The following is a 14,735-nucleotide window of genomic DNA, read 5'->3' as shown; positions in this document are numbered from 1 at the left end:
GCATGATATGTATGTGCATGTGTAGGATATACAATGACTAAGACATATAAATAAAAATATATAGTGATTGATTTTTTTTATATGGAGAAGTAATGCATTAAAAAATTTAAAAGTATGTGGATCGTATACTTTACAATATAAAAATATATTAAAATTATTTAATTTATTTTAAGTTGGTGTTTTTAATTCTAGTTTAATATTTGTTATCAAATATTTTTCAGGCCTCATATTACTTTTGTTCATAAAAAATGTCCATAATGTTTGGATTCATTTTCTGTGTGTTTTGTTGTGTTTTATGGAGATGGAGAGAGAAAAATAAAGATAAATAAGTGTGTGTTAGAGATAATTTAAAATAAGTATTGTATGTTTAATGTTGTGTTTTGGAAGACAAAAATTACTATTCATTGTCAAATCATTGTCAAATCATGCATTTTTTTATATATTTATATATATGTATATATTTGTGCTAAAACAGTTTAAAACACCTAAATAAGGTATTTTTGAATGATGGCAAACATTGGGTATGTTTTGATTTGTCTCGAAAATAAGTTGAAAATGAAAACAAACATAGCGTATCTTCTTCTATTTATGTAGCCTATATATTTTTCCTAGTTACTATTAATTTGTTTTAAATATTTATATTTTAAATAGTTATTATACTTTAGTTGTGATTAAAACTCTTTATTATTATTTATTTTGTTATAATTATGTTTCAATTCAACGATGGGCATAATTAACAACTATATTATAAAAACTAATTGCAAAGTTATTTGTTTGGACACATAAATTTGTAATTCTATTATTATATGAAAGGATATATTGACATCACAAAGAAAAAAAGAAAAATAAAATATGGCAAATCGTTCACACATTTATAATACAGAAGATAAATATAGTATACAATATCAATAGAAGTATCGTAATTATTATTATTGTCTTGAATGTTGCCTTATGAATGATATTTTTTTTATATAAGTTCTAGTATGTTGTTGTTATTATTATTATAGTGGTCGAATGCGGTTTATATATGTGTAAAATCATACCCAATAGCTAAAATACGGTCTTTTTTTTACTAGCCCAAAACCAACCCAACCCACCTTTAACCAGCCAATTGCAGTGCGGTTTGAGTTACGCCAATTGGTTGGGGTTGTCATGCATTTTTTATGAACACTTCTACCAGTCAGCAATTCGAATATAGTGGTAATTAATTATCTTGTATTTAAAAAAGAATAAATTCGTAAATCTTGTACCAATTTGAATAAATTGCACAATACTATAAACTTAATAATAACTTTCACTCAATTCTTTTAGGACTAATAATATATAATCAAATAAAAATGTAGATACTATCGAAATATATGTCTATATTTTGATAATTTATTTAAAATTTTATTTTATCATGTAGTAAAATAATTTTATATTTTTTAATTTAATTAATTACATAATTGTCTATCTTTATTCAAAAGAATTACATAAGTTTATTTGATAAATTAGTTACTAATATAATTTAAATCTTATATTTTATCTAATAATACTTTAAAAAAATATATATATGTTTTTATTTAAATTTAGATAAGTATAATATTGATAATCTTTATCCAAAAAATTAACTTATTATTTTAAATAAATTTATTTAGTAAAATAATCTGAATTTTAATTTTATATTAAATATAAGTTTTGTGTTGTATATACGTATTAATTATTTTAAATTTAAATATAAAATTATTTATTTATCTCTTTGGAAAAATAATACTCCCGTACCTTAACATGAGCTATTAACTAATTGTACTGTAATTCTAAAGTTTTAACAATTCCTACTTGAGACAATCATAATATTTATAGTTTAGATATCCGTTTAGAGGAAGACCCGCCCAAATTGTACCGACCCGCATAGTAGCAGGATACGGGTTATGACCTAACCGGATTTGGACTATTTTCGTCCTTCCAATTCAGCATCGATAAAAAGCCCACATTTTTATTTATCAGAAGAGCCACGAAGATGTTGTCACTTCACTCCTTGTATTTGAACTCAGCTAAACCCCTTCCCATAAACCCTAGAAACCTCTCCCTGCGAAAGATCATAAGCACGGCCTGTGCTTATTCTAAATCTTATGCGGCAGCTAACTCCGAGTCCGATGACTTCCAAGGCCCATTTTCCGGCAGGCCGAACAATTATTCCGGCGTCAAAATTGAGGAAAAAGTGGAATTGGATTCTGGGAAGCTGAGACTAGATTCATGGATTTCGTCTCGCATCAACGGCATCAGTAGAGCTAGAGTTCAATCCAGCATACGTTCAGGATTGGTGTCTGTCAATGGCCACGTCATCGATAAGGTTGCTGACTTATTTTTCCTTTTTGGTTAGTTCTTGTAGTTGAGAGTTGTCCTTGTGGAGCAGGGATATTCATTTTGAGAGTATGAGTTATCTTGCCTTTCAATGTTTGTAAGGGAAAATGTTTTTAAATTTAATGTATGAATCTCTGGTTTGTTAATGATAGTTGATTATGATATATCAAAGGTTTCTCACGTGGTGAGAGATGGGGACGTGGTGAATTGCACCATAGCGGAGTTGCAGCCTTTGAGAGCTGAAGCAGAAGATATTCCATTGGATATAGTGTATGAAGATGAACACGTGCTTGTTGTGAACAAGCCTGCTCACATGGTGAGCTGCTGAACCCTTTTGGCTGTTTCTTCAGTTTGTGGTTTAAATTTCCCTTTCCCAGAAAGCTGAAAAATTGAGATGAATTGAGAACTCAAATGTGTGTTTCTTGAAACCGGCATTTGGTTGAAAGTATTCTGATGGTTAAAGGAGCTCTTAGAGATTATCCATTTTCTTTTTAGTTTTGATTGCTTGTAGTGACTATTTATTATGAAGGTGCTGCAAGTTTTATAAGCCCCAATATTTTGGCGACCAAGAAATCAAGTTAGAAAGGTCTTGGCCAATTTAACATATTGCAATTGAATCATGCTAATGTTGTCTGCTTTTTAGCTATGTTATTGCTTTGGTGTCATCTCTGATGAAATTTTTGTATGGGTTTAGAGCATAGTAAAAGATATAAAAAACCAATTAAGAAATTTTCATCTTCAATAGCCTTTAAATGGTAGTTAGATTACATTCTTACCCTTTCTGATAGTCTGCTTGCAATAAAAAACAGGCAGATAAAGCCTGCTTGTTACAGTTTTAATGTGAAATTTCATTGTAAGGCAGGTTGTTCATCCAGCACCAGGCAATGCATCTGGAACACTTGTTAATGGAATTCTTCGCCATTGTAGGCTCTCCACTGTATGTTTGAATCCAGAAGCACAGCCTGAGATTGTTGATGATTCAGAAGATGAGGTCAGTGCCTTTTCTGTAGATCAAGGTGAAAATGTAGGTATTGGTTCTGGCCTCTATGAGTCATCTGTACGCCCTGGAATTGTGCACAGATTAGACAAAGGGACCAGCGGATTGCTTGTAGTTGCAAAGGTAATTACCTCTTTCAGTTACTGAAAACAATTAACTTTGAGTTTTCGCCGATCCTCATATTTCTAGGCAATTTGAGTTTTAAGCAGTATATATTTTTTGTTATCCTTCTCTCTGCAGGATGAGCATTCTCATGCATGTCTAGCGGAACAGTTCAAGGAGCGCACTATAAAGAGGGTATACGTCAGTCTTACATGTGGAGTGCCGTCACCAGCCACTGGGCGCATTGATGTCCCAATAGGCCGTGATGCAAACAACAGGATTCGCATGATTGCTATTCCTGGATCTGCTACCCATGGAAAGGCCCGCCATGCTGTCAGTAGGTAATATTTGATCATCCAACCTTTTCTTTGTTCCTTCAGATGTGCCTTTAAATTGTCAAATCATCTGCTCACTAAATGCCAATTTTAACTTGACAAACTGGTTATTGTTTTGATATGATTTTTGCAGCAGGAATATGTCTTCTGTTGTAAATAATAAAGCTTCTTATCACAGTAACTCTCTTTCAATATCAGATTCCAGTGACTCCTACAAACCATTTTCTGGCATGAAAAATGAGGAAACCGTGGAATTGAATGCCAAAAATTTGAGACTTGATTGTTGTATTTTTCCTAGCATCAATTGGATTAATGGAGATAGAGCCCAATCCAGCATCTATCGGGACACACTGCATCTACTACACAGAACTACCACAATATCTCTTTCTCAAGTACAGCAGATCCATGCCCAACTCCTCAGGACAGGTCTTTATGACCTCCCTCATTATAGAACCAAGCTCCTCTCAACCTATGCGAACCACCACCGCTTTTCTGATGCTAAAAGTCTTCTCCACTCCCTCTTGAAACCCGACCTCCTATCTTTCACTACCCTCATTAATGCTTTCTCCAAATTTAAAGAATTTAAGAACACACTTAATTTATTTTCTGAATTGCTCGCCAATGGTCTTTACCCTGATGCCCATGTTTTGCCGAGTATAATCAAGGCTTGTACTGGGATATTGGCTGTTAAAATTGGAAAGCAGGTTCATGGGTTTTCTGTAGCATCTGGGCTCTCCTTGGATCCTTTTGTGGAGTCATCTTTGGTCCATTTTTATGTGAAATGTGATGAATTAGATGGTGCTCACAAGTTGTTTAAAAACATGGTTGAGAAAGATGTTGTTTCTTGGAGTGCATTGGCTGCTGGATATGCAAGGAAAGGGGATGTGCTCAATGCAAAAAAGGTTTTTAATGAGGTTAAAGGTCTTGGGTTGAAACCAAATACTGTGTCATGGAATGGTATGATTGCAGGGTTCAATCAAAGTGGGTGCTTTCTGGACGCAGTTTTCATGTTTCAGCAGATGCATGCACGTGGTTTTACATCTGATGGAACTAGCATCTCTAGCGTCCTTCCGGCAATAGGTGACTTGGGGTATTTAAATTCAGGCACCCAAGTACATGGATATGTCATCAAGACCGGTTTTCTTATTGATAAGTGTATTGTAAGTGCTCTGATTGATATGTATGGCAAGTGTGGTTGTGCCTTAGAAATGTCAAAAGTGTTTGAAGATACAGGTCTAGTGGATGTTGGGGCTTGCAATGCCTTGATAGCAGGGCTGGCTCGACATGGTCTTGTTGATAAGGCGCTGAGGGTGTTTAAAGAACTCCAGGACCAAGGGATGGAATTGAATGTTGTTTCATGGACTTCAGTCATAGCTTGTTGCTCACAGCATGGCAAGGATATCGAGGCCTTGGAGCTTTTCAGAGGAATGCAGGCGGCTGGTGTTAAACCAAATGCTGTGACCATCCCTTGCTTGCTTCCAGCTTGTGGCAATATTGCAGCACTTACACATGGAAAGGCTGCACACTGCTTCTCTCTCAAAAGTGGCATTTCAGATGATGTTTATATAGGCAGCGCACTGATAGATATGTATGCCAATTGTGGAAAGATTCAAGTAGCTCGATGCTGTTTTGACAGGATGCCCGCCCGTAATTTGGTTTGCTGGAACGCAATGTTGGGGGCATATGCAATGCATGGAAAGGCAAATGATGCTATTGAAATTTTTCACTTGATGCAGAGGAGTGGGGAGAAACCTGACTCTGTTAGTTTCACCAGCCTCTTATCTTCATGTAGCCAAAGTGGCCTTACAGAAGAAGGGCAACATTACTTTGAAAGCATGTCCAGGGATCACGGTATTGAAGCTAGAATAGAGCATTATGCTTGTATTGTCAGCTTGCTTGGTCGTGCGGGGAAGCTCGAACAAGCTTATTCCATGATCAAGAAAATGCCATTTGTACCTGATGCTTGTGTCTGGGGTGCATTATTAAGTTCTTGTAGACTTCACCATAATATGAGCTTGGGTGAAGTTGCTGCTGGTAAATTGTTTGAACTAGAACCAATGAATCCTGGAAACTACATTCTGCTGTCTAATATTTATGCTTCCAAAGGAAAATGGAAAGAAGTGGATAAAGTTAGAGATACAATGAGAGACAAAGGACTGAGAAAGAATCCTGGCTGCAGTTGGATTGAGGTCAAAAACAGAGTTCACATGCTTTTAGCTGGTGATAAATCACTTCCTCAAATGGATAAAATTCTGGACAAGTTAAACAGATTGAGCATGGAAATGAAGAAAGCAGGTTACTTGCCAAATATTGATAATGTGTTACAAGATGTGGAGGAACAAGAGAAGGAGCACATATTGTGTGGGCACAGTGAGAAGTTGGCTGTAGTTTTTGGTATTCTGAATACTAGTCAAGGATCTCCGCTGAGAGTCACGAAGAACCTAAGAATTTGTGGAGATTGCCATGTTTTTATAAAATTTATATCTGGATTTGAGGGCAGAGAAATTTTTGTCAGAGACACAAATCGTTATCACCACTTTAAAGATGGTGAATGCTCATGTGGGGATTATTGGTGATTGAGTTCTAGGTAGAGGAATCTCCAGCACTGCACTTTGGATTTTCAGTTGAATTTAGTTGAAACAGAGGCATCAAGGAAGTTTAATTTTCCTGGAACTTTTGGCCTTGGATTTGCAAGAATATAATCTGAGAACCCTTGGGGTGTCAGCTGGTGAGTCCTATTCACCTTGTCTTTGAGCCTTCCTGAGTTTGTTATTCAATTGTTGCAATTCACTTTTGCATTTATGCTATTTCCTTCTTAGGCTTTTGGTTGGAACTTTTGTCTCGGTGTATTCAGTTTGATGCATGTCTTTACATAAAAGGTATTGTGAAAAAAATTAAGCCATGAGAATGATAGGTGTGGTGTCCAAAGGTGCCATTCTCAATCCATACCTGTTATCTGCCGTTAAAACAGTTGTGCAAAGAGCAAAGTATCTCAAGCAGACAATGGCATGTAAGATTGTGGTCTCAATGACCCAAATATTTTTACCATCTCTATGTATCGAGACTCTTTTGTTGGCTACTTCTTAATTTTGTATGTTCGATATTGAAAGCTTTCTGTGGTAGTTAACAAAATAGAGGTGCTTGGCCTTAAGTACTGTCTGAACTCTGAAGTTGGAATGCAGACTTTTGACTGCTGCATGATCCTTCCGTAGTGTCTGGATGAATTCAGGATGCCGAGTTTCCGATTCCGACAATCTACAACACTGTAACCTCCGTGGTCTGATCCACACTCAAAGATGCTGAAAAGCTGTACTTTCAAGGGTAGGAGTCAAAACAGGCACTTTGGTGGTATTGGCCTCAGATTAAGTCCTGTGACAGATCTATGGGTAGTTTTGAAGCTTGGAAATGCATCGTTGATAGAATGTTGTAGGGAGAAAAGACAGAGCAGAGCAGAGAGCTTTAAGCACAGGAAGGGTGCAGTTAATCACATGTACCAGTGAAATCTATTCATATTGATTACATATACTTCCATACATATACTTCCAAGGAAGTTCAAAGGTTTACAAGACCTTTCTTTGGAATGCACTGGACAATGAATTTTTAAGGCGCAGTGGTAAAATTGCAAACTTCATGCTATATGTAGAGACTGTTCTGTACTTCTTAAACTTACTTTCTAGAGCAAGATGCATGCAGTACATTTGTAAGAAAAGAGACGTCTCTTGGATTAAGTGGGTGCAGATGGTCACTCCGAAAGGCCAAAAGGGTAGTATTTCTTGGGTCCCCCACTCAAGGAAGTTACTAATGCTCAACTGCTGGGGTTGATGGGATGGATTTTCAACTTGTTTTGGCATGGCAATTAGAATATTCTTAAATCTTCTATTTGCATGTACCAGCGACGGGATTGCATTTGGATAAGGAATTTGTTGTGAAACTTAATGTTCGAAGACTTGAGGGCATTATTTATGATGTCTTTGCCCTTGAATTCGTGTAACAGACCCTACATGGAAAATAGAGATGGGATTTTACTTTCAAATTTTGGTGGAGCCAATGCACCCTCTCTCAGATGGTTAAAGATAGGTAGACTCACATGACATCATGCACTGAAGTTGACAAAGAACTCTTTGCCTGTCTGCCAAATATTTCCACTAATACCTACCAGAATGGGTATCAATGCGCTGGGGTTGAGTTCTTTTCAGCAGAATGGAATTGATGAAAACTATGGAATAGGAAGCGTATATCTCGAGGTTATGAGCTCCGAAAAAAAAAATCTTTTATGTAAAGGAATTTACTTGATTCTAGAATCCCTTCCAATATCTCCTTTCCTCCCACCGAATATGAATATTTTGGTTGCAGATTTGTCAAGCCTCAAGCATGTCAATCCTGACTAGGTTCCAGAAACTAGCAGTGCAAGTTTCCTGCAACTGTTTCATGTGAAACTTTCTAAAATCTATTGCAGCGTGTTGCACTTTTCTTTGGATTTGCTTTATGCTGATTCTGCTAGGTTTCTATAGAAACCATTATTTTGGTTTATTGTCTTTTTCGACATATTATTGTGGATGCCTACTGAATCTTGCTTAACCTATTGAAATTGTGATTACTATCTAGTTGCTTGCATGTAGAGACTTTTTACTGCACAGAAATGTGCATACGAAAATGCACAGACTACATTTAAACATCTATTTTACTTTGTTCAGGTACAAAGTAATTGAGATACTTGCTGGTGGTGGTTGTGCATTGGTGGAATGGAGGTTAGAAACTGGGCGTACTCATCAGGTCTCATTTTTTCTGTTCGTTTGTAGCACCTTATTTGTTCAACATGGGTATAGATGTCTATCTTAGGACTTAAGTTGGCTGACATCTGTGCATTATATCAAGAACTTCTTAAACTATATAAGCATTAAAGCCTGGAGTTAACATGTTGGCCATAGGCCACTTATGTCTGTTGGGCATCTTGTTTTGATTGAAGAGGGGAAAAAGGTGTTTTTGCTTCTCGATGTCAATGTTCTGGTACATCTCAACATATAAGAATTTTATTTCTTTTTCCCTTTTCGATTATTTCCTTTTGAGAAGTTGTGGCTGCATGTGAATACTTGTTCAACAGGGTTTAGGTCTAGATGGAAATTGCAAGCTGCAGCGGGATATATGATAGGGGAAGTCTTGTTCTTTATTGCCTGATTATCAGCAACAATTCCACTTGGATTTAACCTATAAAAAGTTGCATTGTTAGTATGGTTTCTGCAATAAGTATTATGAGCTGACTGTTTTCTGAATCAGATCCGAGCCCATGCAAAATATATTGGTGTTCCACTCCTGGGAGATGATGTGTATGGAGGAACTAAGAGCATGGCCATGTCGCTGCTTCAGTCAAAGAACCCACCTACCACTCACAGGCAACTTCTGCAACTGGTTGAGAGATTAGACAGACCTTGTCTTCATGCTTTTAGTCTTGGGTAAGATTGATATGTCAGCTATCTTCTGTTCGTTATGAAAACATATTTACAGTGTGATATGAGTGTCTTGTCTTTGGTTTTAGTTTTAGGCACCCAAACTCTGGCGAAGATCTACGTTTTTCTCAGATACCACCTGCTGATTTTGCTGAGATTTTGGACCGGCTCCGCGACATTGGCGCCAAAAAGGGAACGTCTTCAATTCAGTACAAAAAGGTAAGTCTTCAATTCAGTTTCAATTTTAACAATACGGAGCATGTGATGAACTTGAACTGAAACTCCACGAGAGGATAAAGTTTCCATCCAATTTGATCCGATATGCTAGCAAGATTGATTTCATTCTTATAGCAAATATTTGCTTCATTATGATTCTTCATCCTGTAGCATTCATGTGACTCTGTATATATATGTTTTCATCAACATGACCTTTTTATCCATGAATTTCCAGGTAAAATAGCTGGCCATTCAGAATTATGGGCCAAGCTCTTGGTGGGTCGTGAAGAAAAATGAGCATTCTTTTCAGACTCGGAGGCTCAAGCCTCTTTGCAATCTACGAATCTTGTCGAACAATGACTATGTAAATAGGGAAATATCTATCATGTATTTAGTCTCAGCCACCCTGTGGTCCTAATTCTGAGACTAAGATTATGTGAATGGTTGCAGATATTCTTTGTACTAGACAACTTAAATCAGGCCATAAAGTGATTTTGATTGAGAAGAATGATGGAATATAATACAATAGTAACACATCTCAAGAGACCTTAATGATCTACAAAAGAATGTACAAAGTTTCTAGCTGATAATGTATGCTAGAGTCGCAAGCTCATCTCTCCTCTGTGCTCTACCTAGGCTGAAAGTAAGATAAAATGTGATGAAGCTGGGTATGGGAGCTATGTTAAACTTTTATGTTTACAAGTGAAACACCCAGTTCTAGTTAGAAACATGTAAGTTTCAATCTCAAATTTAAAGCAACAGAACGGGTGTAGAGGAAGTTGCATGATTGTTTGAGGAAGCATCCCTCCTTATCTTTCATATCCTGCAAGAGTTTCATACTTTTTTTCCAACAATCAGTTGCACTGGCGTTGCTTGCATACAGGATTAAGCTCAATTGCAGTTAATTTCAGGTATGAAAGGGAAAGCAGAGAGGTTGAAGAATAGGTGTGACTTCAAGTTGCCGGAAAGCCATTTGGAAATGGATGAAAATAATTGCCACACAAAGAAAAGCACAAAAATTAAGACTGCTTGACAGCTCATGATTCTACCTTAGAGCCTATACGTTGTATTCACCAACATGCATCCATTTGGTAGAGGACCACTTATTCCCTCTGATAACAGGGCAACTTCCTGGAAACAAATTGTGCAACATAACAATTAGTGTCGAACAAAGTCGAATGACTGAAAAGGAATGGGGCCAAACATGTAAAAAAAAATAAAATAACACTTATTACATACCTCGTCCAAGATGATTCAGCATAAGAAGACAATATTTTTTAAAATTTTACACAACATCAACTAAAAAGCAAATACTCATAAAACTAGTCCTTTCTCTTTGTTAAATGAGGAATGGGATGAATGTAGATACTTTGATCAAGGTTACTAGGTTACAGGGTAAAACAAATGAAACTCACCGTGCAAGCTTGATGGGTCTAGAGTCGCATCAGGGTGCATGCTCCAGAAAAGCAGTGCATCACCCATTTTTGGTTTTAAGGAAAGGCCTCTTTTAGCACATTCTGACCTCTCATTCCACCCAGGCAGAGAGCTATAATTTCCCCTGGCAGCTGGAAAAACCGTCTCACCACCCTCTTCAACATCTGACCTGCATCAGCGGCAGAGGATCCAAAGAAATTACAAAGAAAGTCCCTCTAACTAGTTTTGTTTAAAGATAACAATCGTGAGGCCTGGAAGCATGACAAACGGGAAAGGACTTACAAATACATAAGAACAGTAGCTACGCGTTGCCCCCCATTTCTAGTGTTGAATTCATCAAGAAAATAGTCAAAATGAGGCTCATATTTCTGCCCCACTTCATAGTGAAGAACTTGCAGACCCTCTCCATGCTCTGTAAATAAACTCTAACCATAATCAGACAGCTATTTCAATTGGATTAAGATTAGCAAGCAGAGTGCCGCAACTATTTTATCGTGAGACATGAAACATTCCTTAACATGCTTTCGTAGATATAGCAAGAGAAGAGACAACTGAAGAGCAAAAAATGCTGAAAATCTTGTAAAAAAGAAAAAGAGGCAGCAACTTTTCCCAATCGTCAAGTACCTTGATATAATTTATCCAGAATCAACTATGAATCAACCTACCGCCAAATAAAATCAACTCAATTGAGTAGATTTTCTTTTTTTCTTGGGTGAAAATTGAGTAGATTTTCTTCTCCATACACGAAGACGCATGTCTCACAAACTGGCTGTCAAAATTATTAAGTTTGTATCATCAATTTAATATATTGTTAAACAATGTTTTAAATATTATCCTTTATCTACTTTTACATTCAATGGCATCACATTATTAAGAGCCAGGTAATATTCAGCATTGTTAGAAACAGGTCAAAGATTTTGTCGACAGGACATCAAGCATACTAAAGTGTTGTATCTTATAACATACAGTTTAAGGTTCTTCCGATTTGAATGTCATTTCCAATATTCCCTTAGACATTGTATGAAAATGATATTAGAATATAACCAAAATGCTGCTCTGAGGTTTAAATTTCATGAAATTTGGGATCGATATTCATACAGTTATACCAGGAACAGTTAAAAAATAACAGATATAGAACATGGAATATAGATTTGTATTCATGTGCTTCAACTTGCATACCTACAGGTATAAATGTGAAATCAGCTATTCTTTTTTCGATATCTCTGATGACTTTATCTCGTCCTCTCCTCAAGAACATTCCAGAACTTGTCCGCACCCTGGAAGATGATATGGTTGCTTCTTTATATGCCAAAATAAGTATAAGATGAGCAGGAGAACAAAAGTTCAATACTATAACCTTGTCTATTCAAATACACTATGGAACAAGTAATGGGGGTAGCTCAAAGGAAACACACCTGCTATCTTTGCTCTTGCCAGTTTTGCTATCAACAACAGTCGACTTTGTCATGTGAGGTTTGGCGAGATTTATCATATACTCACATTCTTCCTTAGACTGTCAGCAACAATATGTAGTCAGTTAAAGATTTATGTCAAAGAAGCCCTGTTTAAATTTGCAAATAAAATCAGAATGGGGTCTTGAATTTATTTCATATGAACAAGTCTAAGTCAAATTGAACAAAATTTAGTATGTTCAATCTAATCATGATTAAATTTTAATATGTGAGCTCAATTCAGTTCAAACAAGAAAGTAAAGTTATTGCCGGGGGGCTAAATCTGTATAATACAAGCATAAGACAGCATATAATTGCAGCTGTGGTGTAAGATAATTTTTTAAGTATTCCTGCGGGACAGCAGGAGCAAACCCCTCTTTCATTCTTCTTTCAATGAGAAGTATCAATTGCGCTTAACAAAGAAGAAGATCATAGATGAAGACTTCTAGTTTAGAGTTTTCCACTTCAAATTGAAAATAATAATTTATTTCACAAAAGAAAATCTAAATTAATCTAGTTATATCTTATAATTTTATATGCATCGTTTCACAAAAGAACTCTTTCAGTTTCAGCTCTTGTCAGCATTTTGCATCATAGCAAAAATCATCATGGTATTCAATAAAAGCAATAAATTCATCATAAATAAATAAAACATAAGGTAAATGTCCAAAAAGAAACAGAGGCACTCAAATTATCAGGCGGAAAATTAGGGGGCAAAAAAAGCACCAGATAAAACAACTGAAACAAAAATAGAAACGCACCAAAAAATTATGATAGAGGAAAGCTCTAGGCTCCCAAGAAAGAATCTCTGTCCATTGATCGCCTCTCTTCCCCAATCCTTCTCCTTCACTTTTACTGCCATCACCAAAACAGGGGGAAAAAGAACCATCACAACTAACATACTAACACCATAAAACATTAAAAAAAAAAAAAAAAAACATCAAAAGGACAAACTTACACGTCTAATCTCATGCGCTTCAATTTGATGCGACTGGCGATCGGCGAGTAATCCTCATCGGAGCCAATGGGGAGAGAGAGGATGCCGAGCCCGAGAAGCATCAACAGCACTATCGTCAGCATTAACAGCATTGACAGCACCAAAACTACGGAAGAGGATCTCTTCCCTTGATGCCGATTGCCCCTCCACTTCGCCATTACCAAGCAAAACAAACAAACCGAAAAAACCAAAATCTAAAAACCCTAGGGAAATAGAATAGAGAAGTATTAGAGATTTTAGAGGAAACTCGTAAATCTTTCAGAATTGGACTGCTGGACTGAAGCTTGAGGTCGGTGAATTTGTGCATGCAATTGAATGGAACGGAGGACGAAGAAGTTGAAAGTTGAAACGGAAGGATGGAAAAGACGGAAGTCTACTGCCCACTTGGGCAATTTCCGCGTGTGTAAAGTGTTGCGTGGGAGGTGAGTGGGGGGTATTATTGTCAATTGAAGCACAGCTTATTTCCTTTTGAAGTTGGCAGCGGCACTGCCGCATTTTACTTTTTTGTACTGTGGGCAGCACCGCACCAAGTTTTCTTCTTCTCATTCGTCAAATATTGTCTAGGTTAGGACTAATTTGTTGTTCTTGTTGCCACACCTTCTATATTTATATTTATATTAAAACAAAATTATTTTTTATTCACAATAGATAATTTATTAAAATATTAATTATATATTTGTACTAATATAATATTTTGTATTTCTTTTGAATCATTCACATTATCTTTTAATTGTCATTATATTATTAATTTTATCTTTACTTTTATTTATGTTTATTTCTTTAATTGTATATTAATTTTATTTTTAAAATTTGTGTCGTATTTATTAAATTATGTATGCGCAAATATTACATGTCACATTAACTAATCAGTGATAAATTATGCCTTATTTGATTTTATTTTATTTTTTTTAATTTTTGAAGCAGTGATAAAAGCGAAAAACATATTTATTTATATGTATTCTCATTGAAAATAAGAATAATTGCACTTTCTTCTCTTAAGGTTTTTGTGTAACTGCACGTCAATCTCATGTGGTTTGAAAAATTGCATTTAGCGCCCCTAAAATTTATTTTCGCCTAATAAATAAGTTCATATGTCAGTCAAAATTCATCGAATTTGTTGATATTAATAAAAAAATTGAAAAAAAAATCTATACTTACCCAATTGACTTATTAATGATTTATAGCAGGTCAAATAATTTTTTTATAATTAAATTACCCTCATACATATTTGATCAGGGTAAATTATCCTTATACCTAATTGGGGATACATCACAAATGATGATCGGATATAAATCGGAATTATCTCCAATAAAGGGGCCAAAATCCCATTAACTGCTCCCCAGGAGGAATTTATGGACGCTATAGTCATGGGATATCACATTAGCTACAATTTGGGTTGCATGACTTGGGCAAAAT

At 35.9% G+C, this 14,735-nt stretch overlaps 3 protein-coding genes across 3 annotated transcripts; 2 read left to right on the top strand and 1 right to left on the bottom strand.

Annotated features, from left to right (window-relative positions):
- Window positions 1–1,976: 1,976 nt before the first annotated feature.
- Window positions 1,977–6,507, top strand: LOC105165964 (Pentatricopeptide repeat (PPR) superfamily protein). Its single transcript, XM_088882525.1, has 5 exons — window positions 1,977–2,332; window positions 2,516–2,659; window positions 3,206–3,463; window positions 3,581–3,783; window positions 3,911–6,507. The coding sequence occupies exons 1-5, from the start codon at window positions 2,000–2,002 to the stop codon at window positions 6,351–6,353; spliced, it is 3,381 nt and encodes a 1,126-aa protein (XP_088738651.1). The 5' UTR covers window positions 1,977–1,999; the 3' UTR covers window positions 6,354–6,507.
- LOC148787496 (Pseudouridine synthase family protein) lies at window positions 6,365–9,945 on the top strand. Its single transcript, XM_088882526.1, has 6 exons — window positions 6,365–6,505; window positions 6,960–7,854; window positions 8,472–8,550; window positions 9,052–9,227; window positions 9,311–9,440; window positions 9,673–9,945. The coding sequence occupies exons 2-6, from the start codon at window positions 7,841–7,843 to the stop codon at window positions 9,679–9,681; spliced, it is 408 nt and encodes a 135-aa protein (XP_088738652.1). The 5' UTR covers window positions 6,365–6,505; window positions 6,960–7,840; the 3' UTR covers window positions 9,682–9,945.
- On the bottom strand, window positions 9,946–13,860 carry LOC105165965 (putative prolyl 4-hydroxylase 3). Its single transcript, XM_011085126.3, has 7 exons — window positions 13,281–13,860; window positions 13,084–13,177; window positions 12,287–12,384; window positions 12,051–12,148; window positions 11,154–11,283; window positions 10,853–11,040; window positions 9,946–10,568 (listed from the first exon to the last, which is right to left on the bottom strand). Exons 1-7 carry the CDS (start codon window positions 13,475–13,477, stop codon window positions 10,495–10,497), a joined length of 879 nt encoding a protein of 292 aa, XP_011083428.1. The 5' UTR covers window positions 13,478–13,860; the 3' UTR covers window positions 9,946–10,494.
- Window positions 13,861–14,735: the final 875 nt, after the last annotated feature.

Source organism: Sesamum indicum, linkage group LG7 (assembly GCF_026168435.1).
Source record: "Sesamum indicum cultivar Baizhima isolate 11 linkage group LG7, ASM2616843v1, whole genome shotgun sequence".
NCBI classification, from domain to species: domain Eukaryota; kingdom Viridiplantae; phylum Streptophyta; class Magnoliopsida; order Lamiales; family Pedaliaceae; genus Sesamum; species Sesamum indicum.
The sequence above is the reverse complement of the archived record's forward strand: the minus strand, read 5'-3'. Positions and strand labels throughout refer to the sequence as shown.

Bases quoted from the DNA above. Each gene is read 5' to 3' on its own strand.
- LOC105165964 (XM_088882525.1), top strand. From the start codon at position 2,000: ATGTTGTCACTTCACTCCTTGTATTTGAACTCAGCTAAACCCCTTCCC. The intron at 2,333-2,515 runs GTTGCTGACTTA...GATATATCAAAG, and splicing joins ATGGCCACGTCATCGATAAG to GTTTCTCACGTGGTGAGAGA. The intron at 2,660-3,205 runs GTGAGCTGCTGA...ATTGTAAGGCAG, and splicing joins TGAACAAGCCTGCTCACATG to GTTGTTCATCCAGCACCAGG.
- LOC105165965 (XM_011085126.3), bottom strand. From the start codon at position 13,477: ATGGCGAAGTGGAGGGGCAATCGGCATCAAGGGAAGAGATCCTCTTCC. The intron at 12,149-12,286 runs GTGTGTTTCCTT...ATCATCTTCCAG, and splicing joins GGCAAGAGCAAAGATAGCAG to GGTGCGGACAAGTTCTGGAA. The intron at 11,284-12,050 runs GTATGCAAGTTG...GTTTATTTACAG, and splicing joins TTTCACATTTATACCTGTAG to AGCATGGAGAGGGTCTGCAA.
- LOC148787496 (XM_088882526.1), top strand. The intron at 8,551-9,051 runs GTCTCATTTTTT...TTTCTGAATCAG, and splicing joins AAACTGGGCGTACTCATCAG to ATCCGAGCCCATGCAAAATA. The intron at 9,228-9,310 runs GTAAGATTGATA...CTTTGGTTTTAG, and splicing joins CTTCATGCTTTTAGTCTTGG to TTTTAGGCACCCAAACTCTG.